The sequence below is a fragment of the Phaenicophaeus curvirostris genome, chromosome 8 (genome assembly GCF_032191515.1).
Source record: "Phaenicophaeus curvirostris isolate KB17595 chromosome 8, BPBGC_Pcur_1.0, whole genome shotgun sequence".
Taxonomy (NCBI): domain Eukaryota; kingdom Metazoa; phylum Chordata; class Aves; order Cuculiformes; family Cuculidae; genus Phaenicophaeus; species Phaenicophaeus curvirostris.
The window spans coordinates 17837611-17851746 of NC_091399.1; the positions used below are offsets into that span (position 1 = coordinate 17837611).

Genomic DNA, 14136 nt, shown 5'->3' on the forward strand with positions numbered 1-14136 from the left:
GGGTGTCCTTGAGGCGGTGTCAGGTGCAGGAGGGCAGCGAGCTCACCCTGGCTGCAGCAGCATGTGAGGAAAGAGACAAGCTCTGCTTTCTCCCATCACCTTTCATGGGTTTAAAGGTAACAGAGCAAGTATATTGCTAGCTTATACTCCAGAATTTGACTCAACGGCGTGGCGGGTTGCTGTCAGTTTGCTGCCTGTGTGTCTTCCGCCTTGTGGAGTGTCATTTAACTTGGCCCGTGCACTGCAGCCGCTCAGCCCCACTGCTAGCGAGGGGGACAGAGTAGCTGGTTCCCCTTTATTGCCCTGCTTTGAAGAAGAGTACTGGGCAAACATGAGCTTAGCAGCAGGCTTCCTGTTATTGACGTTTCCCTCATGTTTCCTTCTTATGTCCCTCCCAAGGACAGATTTGTTTGATGTTACCTGATGATTTAAGGAAGCCATTACTCTCCTGCTGTGGTCTGGACTCAGACTCACTTGCTACCTTGTTCTTAAAGCCCCCGGCCAAGCACTGCACTAAAAGCAGGAGATAAATACTAGCGCGTTGTAGCTTCTAATAGGTCCTTTATCGACTTCGTCTGCTTGTTAATATAAATATATTAAGCTTGCAAAACAAGTGTATCTAAACTTGAGGCCACGTTTTATTTTCAGTTTGTGCTTATCCTTGTTTGTGGCAGACTACTACTTTGTCCTGTTGTGAATTTCACTTATGCTTTTACCCAAATTACCATGGTGACCTTACTGTATGGTGGCAAAAAAAATGCTTAAACGAGCCTTGTGCTGTATGTCTTTATTTCTCTTGTTGCCCATATCACAAACCTCAGCTTAGTGCTCCCCCTCCCCAAAAATAAAGCTGCCTCCCATACAGATAAGCGTCGTACAGATAACTAGTACCACTCACGATCCAGTAAGCCCGTGTAGTGAATGGCCATGGCTTCTCATCCCTCCCCTACTAGTTTGATGTTGATGCTGGACTCTGAGACAGGAGATTTAATTACTTGAACACAAAGACTGAGCCTGTTTTGTGTTTTCCGCTGCATGTATATCCAGGCGGTGATCTACCACATAGCCCTCTGTATCCCAGACATCTCAGCATGGTCAGCAAAATGACGGAAAACGATTCTGCTGAGCCTCCATCTCCGCTTCACCCCCCGAGGGCGGGATGTCAGGACGCACCTATTTCGGATCCTCACGGGGCAGCTGTCCCGGGGCAGGGCAGCGATCTCTTTATCAGCCACTTCCTAAAAGGCAAGATCAGAGCATTGAGTCTTTCTCTGTTCCCCAGGATTTGTCAGACTTCAAAATCTAGCCGTGGAGTAGGTGCCACCACAACCTCCTCTACCACCTCATGAGGATGCTTTGATAGGGAACACGTGGCGGTCTTCCTCACTTGGCCATTTCTTTCTGGGCATCCTAACTGTGAATGTAAAGTGATCCACATGGAGGCCCCAAAGTTAACCTTATTACACAGGCTGAACAGCCTCACACCAGTAATTACTGTTTGTCAAAATCTGCTTGGCTTTGTCCGTGTTGCAGGGTGGGCTAGTCCTTTAAGAGACACAAAATTTAACCTTATTACAGACTGAACAACCTCAAGGCAGTAATTATAGTTAGTCAAAATCCACTTGGGCTTTCTCCATGTGGGCCAGTCCTTTAAGACGAACTGAACTTAAACATATGTTCCTTATTAACTGCCTTCCCAGGCTCTGATGGCAGGAAAAGGGATCTCAAAGTATACTTCAGGAGGAGTTACAGCCAGAGGAGGACAAGTCAAAGTGTCTCTGCTCTAATGAGAAGGCTTTAGAACGGTCTTTCTGCATACAACAAGAAAGCTCAACAGTTCTCAGAAAGCACCAGTTAGCAGCAGCTGAAATGTCAGAAGAACTGAGTGAGCTCAGCAAGGAAACGCAGCCTAGAGGAAGTCACTTGAGGCTAGGTAAGTGCCCCCACCCACAGCATTCTTGATATGCTGTTGTCTGAAGGACAGAAGGGCTCAAAGAATCCTGTGTTGTCATGCTAGGAAGTCACAGCTGGAGGTGAAAGAAAGGCCTGAGGCTGGACCACAACTCCTGTTATGTTGTAGGAGTGCTGAAAAGCAATAGTGTAAGGCTGTCTTCTGAAGGGTTGTTCACCTTCCAAGGACGATGGCGTCAAGACAGCAGCAATGTGATTTTCAGCTTCACTAACAGCAAGGTCAGTCAGACTTCTTGTCTTCAGAACATGTTTCAGTTCCTAGTTTTGTCCAGCTGCGCATCCTGCCCATGTATATAGCTCTACCTATGCACCCAGCCTAGTACCCCCAAGCTCTTGCAGGATTTTTTTACCTATTTAATTCCTAGGACTTCATTCAGGAAGGAGTCTGGTGCTTTCAGAGAAAACTCCTAACTTACTTTCAGTTTGGAACCCAAAAACATTTTGTACGGGAGGAATAAAGTTACTTTCCTGCAGTCTTTTTCTTAATTCTAACTGCTGCTCTGACTTGGTGACTTCAGAAGGTGATGAAAGAATACCAAAAGCAAAGCCAGTTGCAGTCCTTCCCCCCCACCCCACCCTGTAAGGACATCCAACACAGACAAGACTTGCCAAGCGCGTGGTACAGTCAATATATAAAGCAGATTAATATGCTTTCTCTCCCAGGATGTTTAAGGGTGAAAGGATCCTGTTACGGCTAGGCATGGCCAGACTGAAATAAGCACAGGAGTATTTCTGATGCTTGTAAATGTGTTTAGTATATAGTGATAAGAGCACGGTGGTGAATGTGTGAATTGTTAAGAACAGATCTAACCCAGACCTGATGCAGCTTTTACATGCCTGTAGCCAGGCAAGGGGTAAAATTAAGTATTCCTACTTGAACACATTGGTATGTTTGACTGGATCAAAATACCAGGTTTCTAAATGAGAGCAAAAACCCCTAAAGGTTATTCAGGGAACTGTAGAAGTAACTTTATAGTACCCTGTATCATAGGAATATAAGGAAAACAGCTTCCTGAATGTCTCTCAGTGATAGCTGTGAGCTGAAAAATGAGACTTCATGGTACATGGCGTTAGAGATACTGCTTAGAAAGCAAACCCCCTACATAAGCACCCCTAAAAGCCAGAGGCTTGGAGTGTGCCTGCGCGGTAGCCAGGTGATGTAAGTCAGGGAAGCAAAAGTGCTGGTGCCCTGGCACAGCTGCTTGACTCTGCGAGGCAGCTGCCCACTACCTGCAGCTCCTTGGGAAGGATGGTGTTCTTCCGGATGGCGTTGATCCGGAGCCGCTCGTCTGCGTACTCGTATGCCAGCTTCCTCCTCTTGACATCCCGTAGCATCCTCCAGTCCACGTAGTAGCCCCGTGCTTGCCCTGTGCAGGCTGTGGGGAGGACCTAGTGAAAAACACAAAGTTTATCATGGAATCATAGAATAGTTTGGGTGGGAAGGAACCTCAAAGCCCATTCAGTTCTACCCCCTGCCATGGGCAGGGACACCCCCCACTGGATCTGGTTGCTCCAAGCCCCATCCAACTTGGCCTTGAACATCTCCAGGGATGGGGCAGCCATGACTTCCACAGGCCAGGGCCTCCCCACCTTCATTGTGAAGAATTTCTCCCTAATGTCTAATCTAAATCTTCCCCCTTCCCATTCAAAGCCATTACAACAAAGCCAAGTGGAGTTTCCGTGATTCATAGAATCACGGAATGGTTTGGTTGGGAAAGCCCTTGGAGATCACCGAGTCCAACAGCACCTGTCCACTACTAAATCACATCCCTAAACACTTCATCTGCCTGTCTTTTAAACCCCTCCAGGGATGGGGACTCCACCACCTCCCTGGACAGCTTCTGCCAGGGCCCGAGAACCCTTTTGGTGAAGAGATTTTTCCTGATGTCCAATCTGAACCTGCCCTGGTGCAGCGTGAGGTCATTCCCTCTGGTCCTGTCACTTGGGGGAAGAGACCAACACCCTCCTTTCTACAATCTCCTTTCAGGGAGCTGTAGAGAGCAATAAGGTCTCCCCTCAGCCTCTTCTTGTTTTGGCTAAACAATCCCAGCTCCCTCAGCCGCTCCTTGTAAGACTTCATGACTCTTCCGAGCTGCCGCAATTGTCCTGACCCCGTCCCAGGCGGTGTGGGTACCGGTACCGCGGCCTCAAACCACCCTGGAGCTCCATCCACCCCCATCCCCTGCACTCTCCAGGCCCCCTGCCCACTGCCCTGGGGAGCACGGCCAGGAGGGAAGGAGGGAGGAAGAGAGGACGGGGGGAGAGATGGAAGGACAGAAGGAGAGGAGGGAGGGAGGACAGGAGAGAAGGAGGGATGGATGGAAGGAGGTGGAGAGGGAGGAGGGGTGGATGGAAGGATAGAGGGAGAGGAGGGAAGGAGGACAGGAGGGAATGAGGGGGGGATGGAGGGAGGGGGAGAGGGCAAGAGGAAGAGATGGAAGGACAGAGGGAGAGGAGGGAGAGGGGACAGGAGGGAATGAGGGAAGGAGAGAGGGAGAGAGAGGGCAGGAGGGACGGATGGGAGGAGGGATGAATGGAAGGATAGAGGGAGAGGAGGGAAGGAGGACAGGAGGGAATGAAAGGGGGATGGAGGGAGGGAGAGAGGGATGGAATAAGGCAGAGGGAGAGAGGGCAGGAGGGACAGATGGTAGGGATGAATGGAAGGATAGAGGGAGAGGAGGGAATGAGAGGGGGATGGAGGGAGGGAGAGAGGGATGGAGGGAGGGATGGAATAAGGGAGAGGGAGAGAGAGAGGGCAGGATGGAGGGATGGAAGGATAGAGGGGGATGGAGGGAGGGGGGATGGAGGGAGGGAGAGAGGGCAGGAGGGAGGGATGGATGGAAGGAAGGAGGGAGAGAGGGCAGGAAGGAATGAGGGGGAAGGAGGTAGAGGACAAGAGTGAGGGGGAGAGAAGGCAGGAGGGAGGGATGGATGGAAGGAGGGAGAGAAGGAAGGAGGGAGGGAAGGAAGGAGGGAGGGAAGGAAGGAGGGAGGGAGGACAGAAGGGAATGAGAGGGGGAAGGAGGGAGAGAGAGAGGGCAGGAGGAAAGGAGAGAGGGCAGAAGGGATGTAGGGAAGGAGGGAGGGCTAGAAGAATAGAGGGAGAGGAGGGAGGGAGGAGAAGGCGGACGGAGGTGTGCAGGGCAGGAGGAGGCCTGTAGCTGACCTGGCGGGCGGCCCGCAGCAGCCACCCCGCCGCCATGGTCCCGCAGCCGCGCCTGCGCCGCCCCGCCCCGGGGACGGCCCTCCCTCTGCCTTCAAACGCCGATTTTCTAGCCCTCACTCCTTCTTCGGAGAGGGAAACCTCTTGTGTTGAGCGCCATCTGTGCTGAGCAGAGGCCTCTCCTCTAATCCCCTCTGTTTGCGGGCCCTCCCCATCTCAGACGCAAGGTCAGGCAGAGCTGGAGCCAGCTCCGAGCCAGCCAGAGATTTGACTGTCATGAAGTTCAAAATAACTTTACATTTAGTCCTTTGGAAGTAATAGAATATTCATAAGACTTCTGGGAGAATTTATCTGTATAGAATCCGTATAGAATCGATGGAGATGCCTCCTCGTGTTGCCCAGCCCTGATAAAGGATGCTCGCTCTCTCAAACTCCAAAACGAGTCTTAAAGATTTTATTTGCTGGCATTCTCAGTATCGCGTGCGTACATATAACTTTTATGTGTATTCTGTTACTCTCCAAGGACTAATTTTAATGTTCTCACCAACTTCCCAACAGTCAAAACTCTTGCTGATTTGGAGCTGGCTCCAGCTCTGTCTGACAGAATCACAGAATCACAGAATAACCAGGTTGGAAGAGACCCACCGGATCATTGAGTCCAACCGTTCCCATCAAACACTAAACCGTGTCCCTCAGCACCTCGTCCACCCGTGCCTTAAACACCTCCAGGGAAGGGGACTCAACCCCCTCCCTGGGCAGCCTCTGCCAGTGCCCAGTGACCCTTTCTGTAAAGAATTTTTTTCTAATGTCCAGCCTAAACCTCCCCTGGTGGAGCTTGAGGCCATTCCCTCTCGTCCTGTCCCCTGTCACTTGGGAGAAGAGCCCAGCACCCTCCTCTCCACAACCTCCTTTCAGGTAGCTGTAGAGAGCAATGAGGTCTCCCCTCAGCCTCCTCTTCTCCAGGCTAAACACCCCCAGCTCTCTCAGCCCCCTCACCAGCTTTGTTGCTCTTCTCTGGACTCGTTCCAGAGCCTCAACATCCTTCTTGTGGGGAGGGGCCCAGAACTGAACACAGGATTCGAGGAGCGGTCTCACCAGGGCCGAGTCCAGAGGGAGAAGAACCTCCCTGGACCTGCTGGTCACACCGTTTCTGATCCAAGCCAAGATGCCATTGGCCTTCTTGGCCACCTGGGCCACTGCTGGCTCATATTCAGTCGGTTGTCAACCAACACCCCCAGGTCCCTCTCCTCCAAGCAGCTTTCTAGACAGACTTCTCCTGGTCTGTAGCACTGCTTAGGGTTGTTGTGCCCCAAGTGCAGGACCTGGCATTTGGCCTTGTTAAACCTCATGCCATTGGACTCTGCCCAGCGGTCCAGCCTGTCCAGATCCCTTTGCAGAGCTTCTCTACCCTCCAGCAGATCCACACTTCCACCCAGCTTAGTGTCGTCCGCAAACTGCGTTTGAGATGGGGAGAGACTGTGAACAGAAGGTATTGGGGAAGAAGAGACCTCTGTTCAGCACAGATCACACTGAACACAAGACATCTGGAAAAACACTAGTTGAAAAAAAAAACCCATGCTGTATAAAGAAACCCTATGTTCTCAGAGGGGTGTTCTGTCTAACTGAAGAAATACAGTTACTTCAATTAACTCACTTTAGCTTTAATCAAAATATTCCACTTTTTGCAATATTAACTTTTTGTATCATTTTGAACTTCACAACAGTGAAATCTCTTGCTAGTTTAGAACTGGCTTCAGGTCTGCCTGACCTTGCGTTTGAGCTCTGGCTTGGTTTGCTGCATGCTTACGCTGAAGTTGCCAGGTAGCGCTTTGGGATCCAGGTAAGAACAAATGTCAACAGTGTGAACTGGTTCCTAGTGGCAGCTGGGGGAAGGCAAGGAAAGAAACTTAAGTGCTGTTTGAGTAAAAAGTTCTGAGTCATGAGAGCATGCCCCACAGAAACCCTCGGGTCTGGCTCGGGGGTGTGATGGGATCCAGGGGAAGGAATCCCACCAGGAAAACTTGTCACTGCCCTGCGTGGGTTATCTGCCAGCTGCTTCCCTGAGTCTGGTTTTGGGCTTGCTTCTTCAGAGCTTCTTTGCTCGCTTACCGCCAAGGGCTAGCCCTAAATTTGTATAAGCATCTTGCATTTTTTTAAACTCATGAGTTTTTTGGGTTAATTACAGTGTTGGACAGACAAAATTGAACAATTGTAACCCTGGAAAGTATACTGGAAATTCTGCTTTTGTTGTTCTTAGCTGCCCTACTGTTTTGTGAGAGAAACGATCCTGTTCTGCTGACTGGGACTTCACTGAGGCAGTGTTTAAAATAAGCCCATGTCCTGATTTCAGGGAGAACATCCAAGTTTTTGGTGTTGAATTGATCATTTTGATAGATTTTCCATTCCTATCAGCTTGTTAGCTATAACCGAGAAGACATACGAGATGCTGGATTCTCAGTTGTCAAGCTGAGGTGCCTGGTGTATTATACTGGTTCTGAACTATGTAGGTGTAATATGGAAGAAGTGGCCAAATTGGCAGGCTAATGCAGCTGCATTTTATTATCCACACTGTAATAAGCAGCAGCAGGTTCCACAGTAACTTACCCACCTACGCTGCCAGTGCAGGTGAAGGCCATCCGTGGAAAAAGGCTATTTTTGGTGCTGATGAAGTGGTTAATTAGTTCTCCACAGCCGGTTCAGTTTTTGTCTCCCTCTCCAGCCAGGTGTTAACTGCCCTGAAGGTTTTTGTCCTGTGAACGTGCCAAGCTAAAACCACTAATGCCTGTGACACAGAGCATTAAACTGGTGTACAGGGGTAGCTATCTTCACTTCTTGCTTTAAATAGTTCTTATCAGCCATTAGGAGGCGAGATGCTTGTTACTGGCTTCCTTTCTCATCTCTCTGTGCTCGTTTCGTTCTCTGGGAAGCTGAAAAGCTGCTTTTAACGTTGTGTGGGGGCCTGTTTATTGAGGGAAATTGCAGCAGTAGAAAGGGCTCAGCCTGTGGGTTGGAACCCTTCAGTGAGCGTCCAGTCATCAAACCGTGGGCTGTTTGCCCAGTGATGTGGTGTGGTGATGTGTGACTGACTTGGAAGTAATTTTCAGGTGTTTGTAGGAAGAGAATTCCAGGCTTTGCTCATAGAATCATAGAATCACCAGGTTGGAAGAGACCCACCAGATCATCGAGTCCAACCATTCCTATCAAACACTAAACTGTGCCCCTCAGCGCCTCGTCCACCTGTCCCTTAAACCCCTCCAGGGAAGGGGACTCAACCACCTCCCTGGGCAGCCTGTTCCAGTGCCCAATGACCCTTTCCTTGATGATTTTGTCTATGACTTGCTGGCTTTGCAGCTTTCTAGCTGGTAAAAGCAATCTGTAGAGACTATCAGCAGAACAAATAAAGCAAGGAACCAGATGTGATCAGAGGGGTTTTGGATGATAGGCAATGCCTTCATTTCTTCAGTATTCTGTCTTCGGTATTCTGTCTCCTTTTCCCTTGGTCTCACTGTGTTAGACAGCCAGATGAGCAAGAAGCAGGTGAGTGTGGGCAGGAGAACTGTTTCTTCAGCCAGGACTGAAGCCCTCCCTTGCTCCATAGCATCACCTCTGTAATCAGCACTTTCCCAGCTGTAGGTGTGGGACCATGGGTGTTGCCTTGCAGCATTTTCTTTCCCTTTCTGTAACAGAGCTGCCTAGGGCAGAGCATTTAGTGCTTACAGCTTTAGAAGATCCAAACTGAGAAAGAAAATGCAGAGCCCTGGTGTGAGTTTAGCACCGTTTAGTGTGGTATTTGACTTCACCACCTTGTTAGAGCGACTGAAACTGCCAAGGGCTGATGATGATGGATGTTGATAACCCTGCTGTCTCAGCACAGCTTCTGGTTGCAGCAAAGCAACTGGTCAGAATCTGAGACGGTTTGTAAGCTAAAAACTGGGCGCAATAATGAACATGGTTAAAAGTAGTGGTGTGGGTACCTTAACAACGCTTACAACGCATAATTTGCTTTCTTTTAAGTTCTTAATGTGGGGGGGGGGGTTTAACTATTGTGCTGGATAAGTGCAGTGTTGTGTTTAACTGCTGCAGATTTGAAAAAGCATTCATACTTCATTAGTACATCATTTTTACTTAAAACATAGTTTTCAATATATGGGTCTTCATGATAATTCTGGGATGTTTGCTGCTGCATTTATGGGTCTGGAAAGGCTTTCTGGCTTTTGACTGGAAGTGGAGCATAAAACGAATGGGAAAGTGTTCTTTCTGCTGGTGTGTGAGACTGAGTGGGGGAATTGCTTCCAAACCGTGGGCACTCCTCAGGCGGTTTGTGGGAGGGAAACACCCTGAGGCATCTATTGGATCTTTTCATCTATCCAGGGGGACTTAAATTCAGCAGAGACTGGGAAGAGGACAGGATTCGGTAGCCTCTAAGCTTGTTCAAATTACCTTTGCAAGTGGTGGCTGCATCAGAAGGGCTCTGAATCAGGCAACTGAAAGTACTTGAGAGGGTAAGAGAAAAGTATTTTTATTTCCTTGAGATTCCTTTTGTTTGTTCTGAATGAAAAACCCAGACAATCTTTCTGACTTCCTGTAGCAAATACCCTCTAAGGCTTTAAAAGCCTTACACAAACATCAGTAAACCCGTATTATGGACGTGTGTTATTCTTGCAAAACGCATAGTAGTGTTTAATGTCACTCCAGTTTGAAGGGCTTAAGCTTTCCCAGGTGGTCTCCTCTAACTGTATGAAACCGTGTATCTTCTACGGTAAATAGGAGGTTTGCTTTTGGCTTCAGCAGAGCCAGGGTTTAACCTAGAAGGTAATTATTTTAGAATGTTTGTTCCTGGCACTTTCCATTGTAGGCGTGTGTAGGTGTTTCCATTTCTGTGTGACAGTTTTAAAAGCCCTTCCTTTTGTCAAGAGATCACGCTGGAATTTGATCACACTTACATATTATAATTACAACAAGCACTCTTAGTGATTGTTCGATGTTTTCTCACCCAAAAGCTCTTCCTATGCTTTCCAGTGCACCTTTTTGCAGATTCAGTGGCGGAAGCCAGTTCTTTACCAGTAAAATTAAATGTATTGCTTTGTCCACAATAAAACTACTTTATTGATTGTACTAGTTATTATGAAAATGGCATTCAATGAATAAGTACAATCGATCAAATAACAGGAGTTACAAAACTTTTGAGCTATGCAGGCAGCAGAACAAAGATTTGCTTGAGGAAACACTGATTTAAACTGGAAACTAATGATTTCAGTGATTTCAAATCATCTCAAACTTCCGTAGTGTTAGGTAATGTTCTGTAAGTGAAAAAGGTAGAGGTGCTTGCAGAAGAAGAGATCTCACTTAACTTAATGGTTAAAGATTGTGTAATATTTAAAACAGAATGCTGGCTATCTTAGTACAGCAGTTGCATTTCATGATTCCTTTGGCAGCCCCCAGATGTATTTTATATGCCACCAGTGCCAGAGGAAAGAAAATCTGATGCAGAGCTTTCTATAGCAGATGAGGTTTGGTTTGGAACAGTAGAAGAGTTTAACCATGGAAAATAAAGACACGTAGTTGGTTAAACTACATTACACTCGTGGAAAGTCTGTAAAATTAGTAGCTTGTCTCAGTTGAATGCTTCACCAAGAAAAATATGTAAAGCAGAAGGAAAATGGTCTACGCTTCTTAGCAAATTAGTAGTGTCACCGTTTTGTGCATATTCAGACCCTCCCTTCATTTTTGTCAGACTGCCAAGGAAAAATAGTAGCCCATACAACTGAGTTCTGCTCTTTGATGTTGCTGATTTCTTACTGTCATTCTTTATTGCTAGAAGTGTTGCAAGATGTAAAGAGCACAACTGTATTCCCACTTACTCAGAGATAAGCTATCAACTTCAGTGCTGCTGCTGCGTTTTCTTCTGCATCCGAGACCATGGCTTTGCCTCGTGCCTCTGCAGGTGTATTTGCTTCTCTCTGCAGGCTGCTGCTACGCACACTCCAGTCCCCAGATTGTCATCTCCCTGCTCTAAATGGTATGGCCTACATCCATTTGAGGGCAGAGTGCATGATAAACATCGATAACTGGCAACGCTTGTGTTTCTTCAGCCTAAGTGCTACCTTCCCAGGGTAGGTCAGACAGGTCTGTTGCTGTTTGTCTTGAGAGTTATTCAAGTAAGTAACGGTTGTTTGGGTGTCAGCAGCACTTCTGTGAACTTGCTAAGGACTTTCTGACATGTCTTCTAATATTTATGTGTTCTTCAAGAAACTTCTCCTGGTTTTAGGATGGTTAAACACACCAGTTTTCTAACTTGGCAGTCAGGAAACTGCCAGCTCCCGTATCTCTAGTACTGTGGTACAACTTCACAGCTTCTGTTGTAGCCCAAGCCTGCAAAATGCTGTGCTCAAAAAAATTGCACAGTCTACTGTCTCCTGGTATTTACAAAATTCAGGTCTTAGCCTGTGACTTCTTTCACTGCATCTCCTTTTTTTGAGGGGGGGGCGCGCTATTTTTCTTCAACTTTAATATGCATTGCTTCTATAGTTGCATTGTATAACTCCTGCTGCTTCGATATTCTACTCTGTTCTATTTCTCAATCCCTGATCTTATAATTCTCTCTCCCTCCACTCTTTCTGCAAGCCTAGAGCTGTCCTAGATCTGCATTTCCTTTCTCCTGTCACTGCGAGTCCCTTTTCCTCTCCTCAGTCCCATCTCCACATTGCCTGCGTGGCGAAATATCAACACCCATGTCTTCATCAGCTTTTCCCTTGTCTGAAGCAGGTTCTGCCCATGCATCTCCTATGGCTGTCTGGGTACTAGCAGAGGACAAGGCCTGTACCCCAAATCTTCAAGCACTGACCTGTAACATGGTAAAAGACTTCAAAGTTAGATCATTGAACTCTTCCACATAAATACTCAATGTTCTCTCCAACTTTGATCATCCCATGCTTCCCTCTGCGAAGACTGAAGAGATGGGAGCAGGGCTTCTTCATCTCTTTCCTTAGGATAATAATCCATGCCTCTTAGATCTGACTGTTAGGCATTCTTTCCTCAATCTGTCATTTCCCTAATCTACTATGATTGCCAGGTATATCTTATGACATGATACTCTCCACAAAGGATCGGTTAAACTTGCTCTTCTTAACAGCAGGGGGAAATCTTTATTACATGATAAGGAAGCCAAAAAAGCTGTCCTCTTTCATTATGTTTGACAGAAATGCTTATGCTCAGGTTTTTTTTTTTCCTCCAGAATGATCTCCAGGCCCAGGAAAACAGTCTGAGATCAATTTGTGGTTCTCATGAAGCACTAATTAGTAATGACATCATGTTACAACAGAACGCTACTCAGCACTTGATGCTGAGAGAAGGGATTTTGTGTGTATGGAGGTGTTGGTTTGGGGTCCTCATCTCTAGGGTACTGAGAGTAAAAACCCACAAAACAAAGCTTTTGGGGTTTCCTGCATTGGACTATAGTGAGAACCTGTAAAGCGTAGACATTAAATTTGTTCAGAGTTTTGAAGGAATCTCTTAAGACTTGATTTGTTCCAGAAGGCCGCGCAGCAGGAAAACAAAGGTATAGTTAATGTGTCCTCTGAGGGAGGGGAGCCTTGGGGAAACAGAATAGCAGCTGGGTAAGGGTGGGAAAGCTGCATCTTTGCTCGCAAACAAGTATCTGCAAAACTTGGGGAGATGGATATAGGGAAGAAGACCTGCCTCAGCTGAGCATTGTGTTTCCCTCCCCTTCTTTTCTCTCACAATAAATTAAATGTAGTTGATTAGATAATGCCGAATGGAGGAAAAAAAACTCACCCCAAACTAATTACTGCTTGGGAATGAACAAGAGAGATGACTCCCTGATTTTATTTAATTTTTATAAGAGAAAGAATTGTAGGCTGAATCTTGAAATCCATACCCTGTTTTGGTTGATGTCAGTGATGATTTTCCTTGAAGAGAGATGAGCTGGCACAAGAGTGACCTGACTTATAGGTACAGGCATGTATAATCTGTATTTTTGATGGTGGTGTGGCTTTGTTTTGGTGTTTAATAACTAAAGCCTTGTGTTTCTGAGCATGGACACCTCCCTGGAGCTGTGCTACCAACGGTAGGGCATGAATCTAACAGTATGGATACTTCCAAAGTTTTGGGAGGCATTTAGAATATATAAGAAGTTTCACAGAAGCAGTTGATTTTCATCATAACACAGGGCTGTGTGACTTTCAGAAATGTGATTATAATGGGTATAGCAGAGGAGCTAAAAGCTTAGTATCGGTCTTTAGGAGCAGAGTCCTTTGTTACTTCAAAAGAGTATTATCTGGGGCAGCCCTATTATCTGAGTTCGGATGTGCTGTTACTATGGATACATGCTGTCCAAATGCTTTTGAGTTATTGCATTACCTAATTTAGCACTTAAATAATGTTTTTTCTTCTGCTTGTGCAATGAATAACACGACTGCTTAGTAAGTCGCATATGGTGGCATTTTGTATTTGCATCCTGTGATATGAAAGTCTGGGTATCTAACCAAGTATATAGCGCCTCCTGTATAGATTGACATCAACCACTAATGCCAAAATGCAGTGGGTTACTAACTTTTCTAACTTCTTTTTTTTATCCTTCTACCCGTGTGTGTTCAGTTTCTGTCTTCCTGTTATTCTCGTCTATGATGCGTTCATTTCTTAAGTCCAAAATTCTCGCTTGGTTGGCAGCACAAAAATTTTACAATGAGCAGTTTTGTTGAAGTCTTTACCTGAAGATTTTAAACTAAATGCTTAGACTTCAGTTTTGATCTCTAAATGTCAATGCAGTTAAACAATAATCTTTTATTTATCATTAAGTCTTAGTTTTGAGACTTTATTGGTCTGGAAGCCAGCTCATCCTATTTATGTATGTAGGGTAAGAATATTTTTGAAATAAAAGTGCAGGGGAACAAATGGGTTTACAACACGTCCTCTTACTCCATGTGTTAACAAATTTGCTTTAGTAGCTTCTTCATGAACCTTGCCAATGCTGAGGTAGAAAA

At 46.4% G+C, this 14136-nt stretch overlaps 1 protein-coding gene across 1 annotated transcript; it reads right to left on the minus strand.

Moving 5' to 3' along the window:
• Positions 1-772: 772 nt before the first annotated feature.
• MRPS14 (mitochondrial ribosomal protein S14) lies at positions 773-5201 on the minus strand. The gene is made up of 3 exons (XM_069862610.1): positions 5138-5201; positions 3202-3360; positions 773-1238 (listed from the first exon to the last, which is right to left on the minus strand). The coding sequence occupies exons 1-3, from the start codon at positions 5171-5173 to the stop codon at positions 1056-1058; spliced, it is 378 nt and encodes a 125-aa protein (XP_069718711.1). The 5' UTR covers positions 5174-5201; the 3' UTR covers positions 773-1055.
• Positions 5202-14136: the final 8935 nt, after the last annotated feature.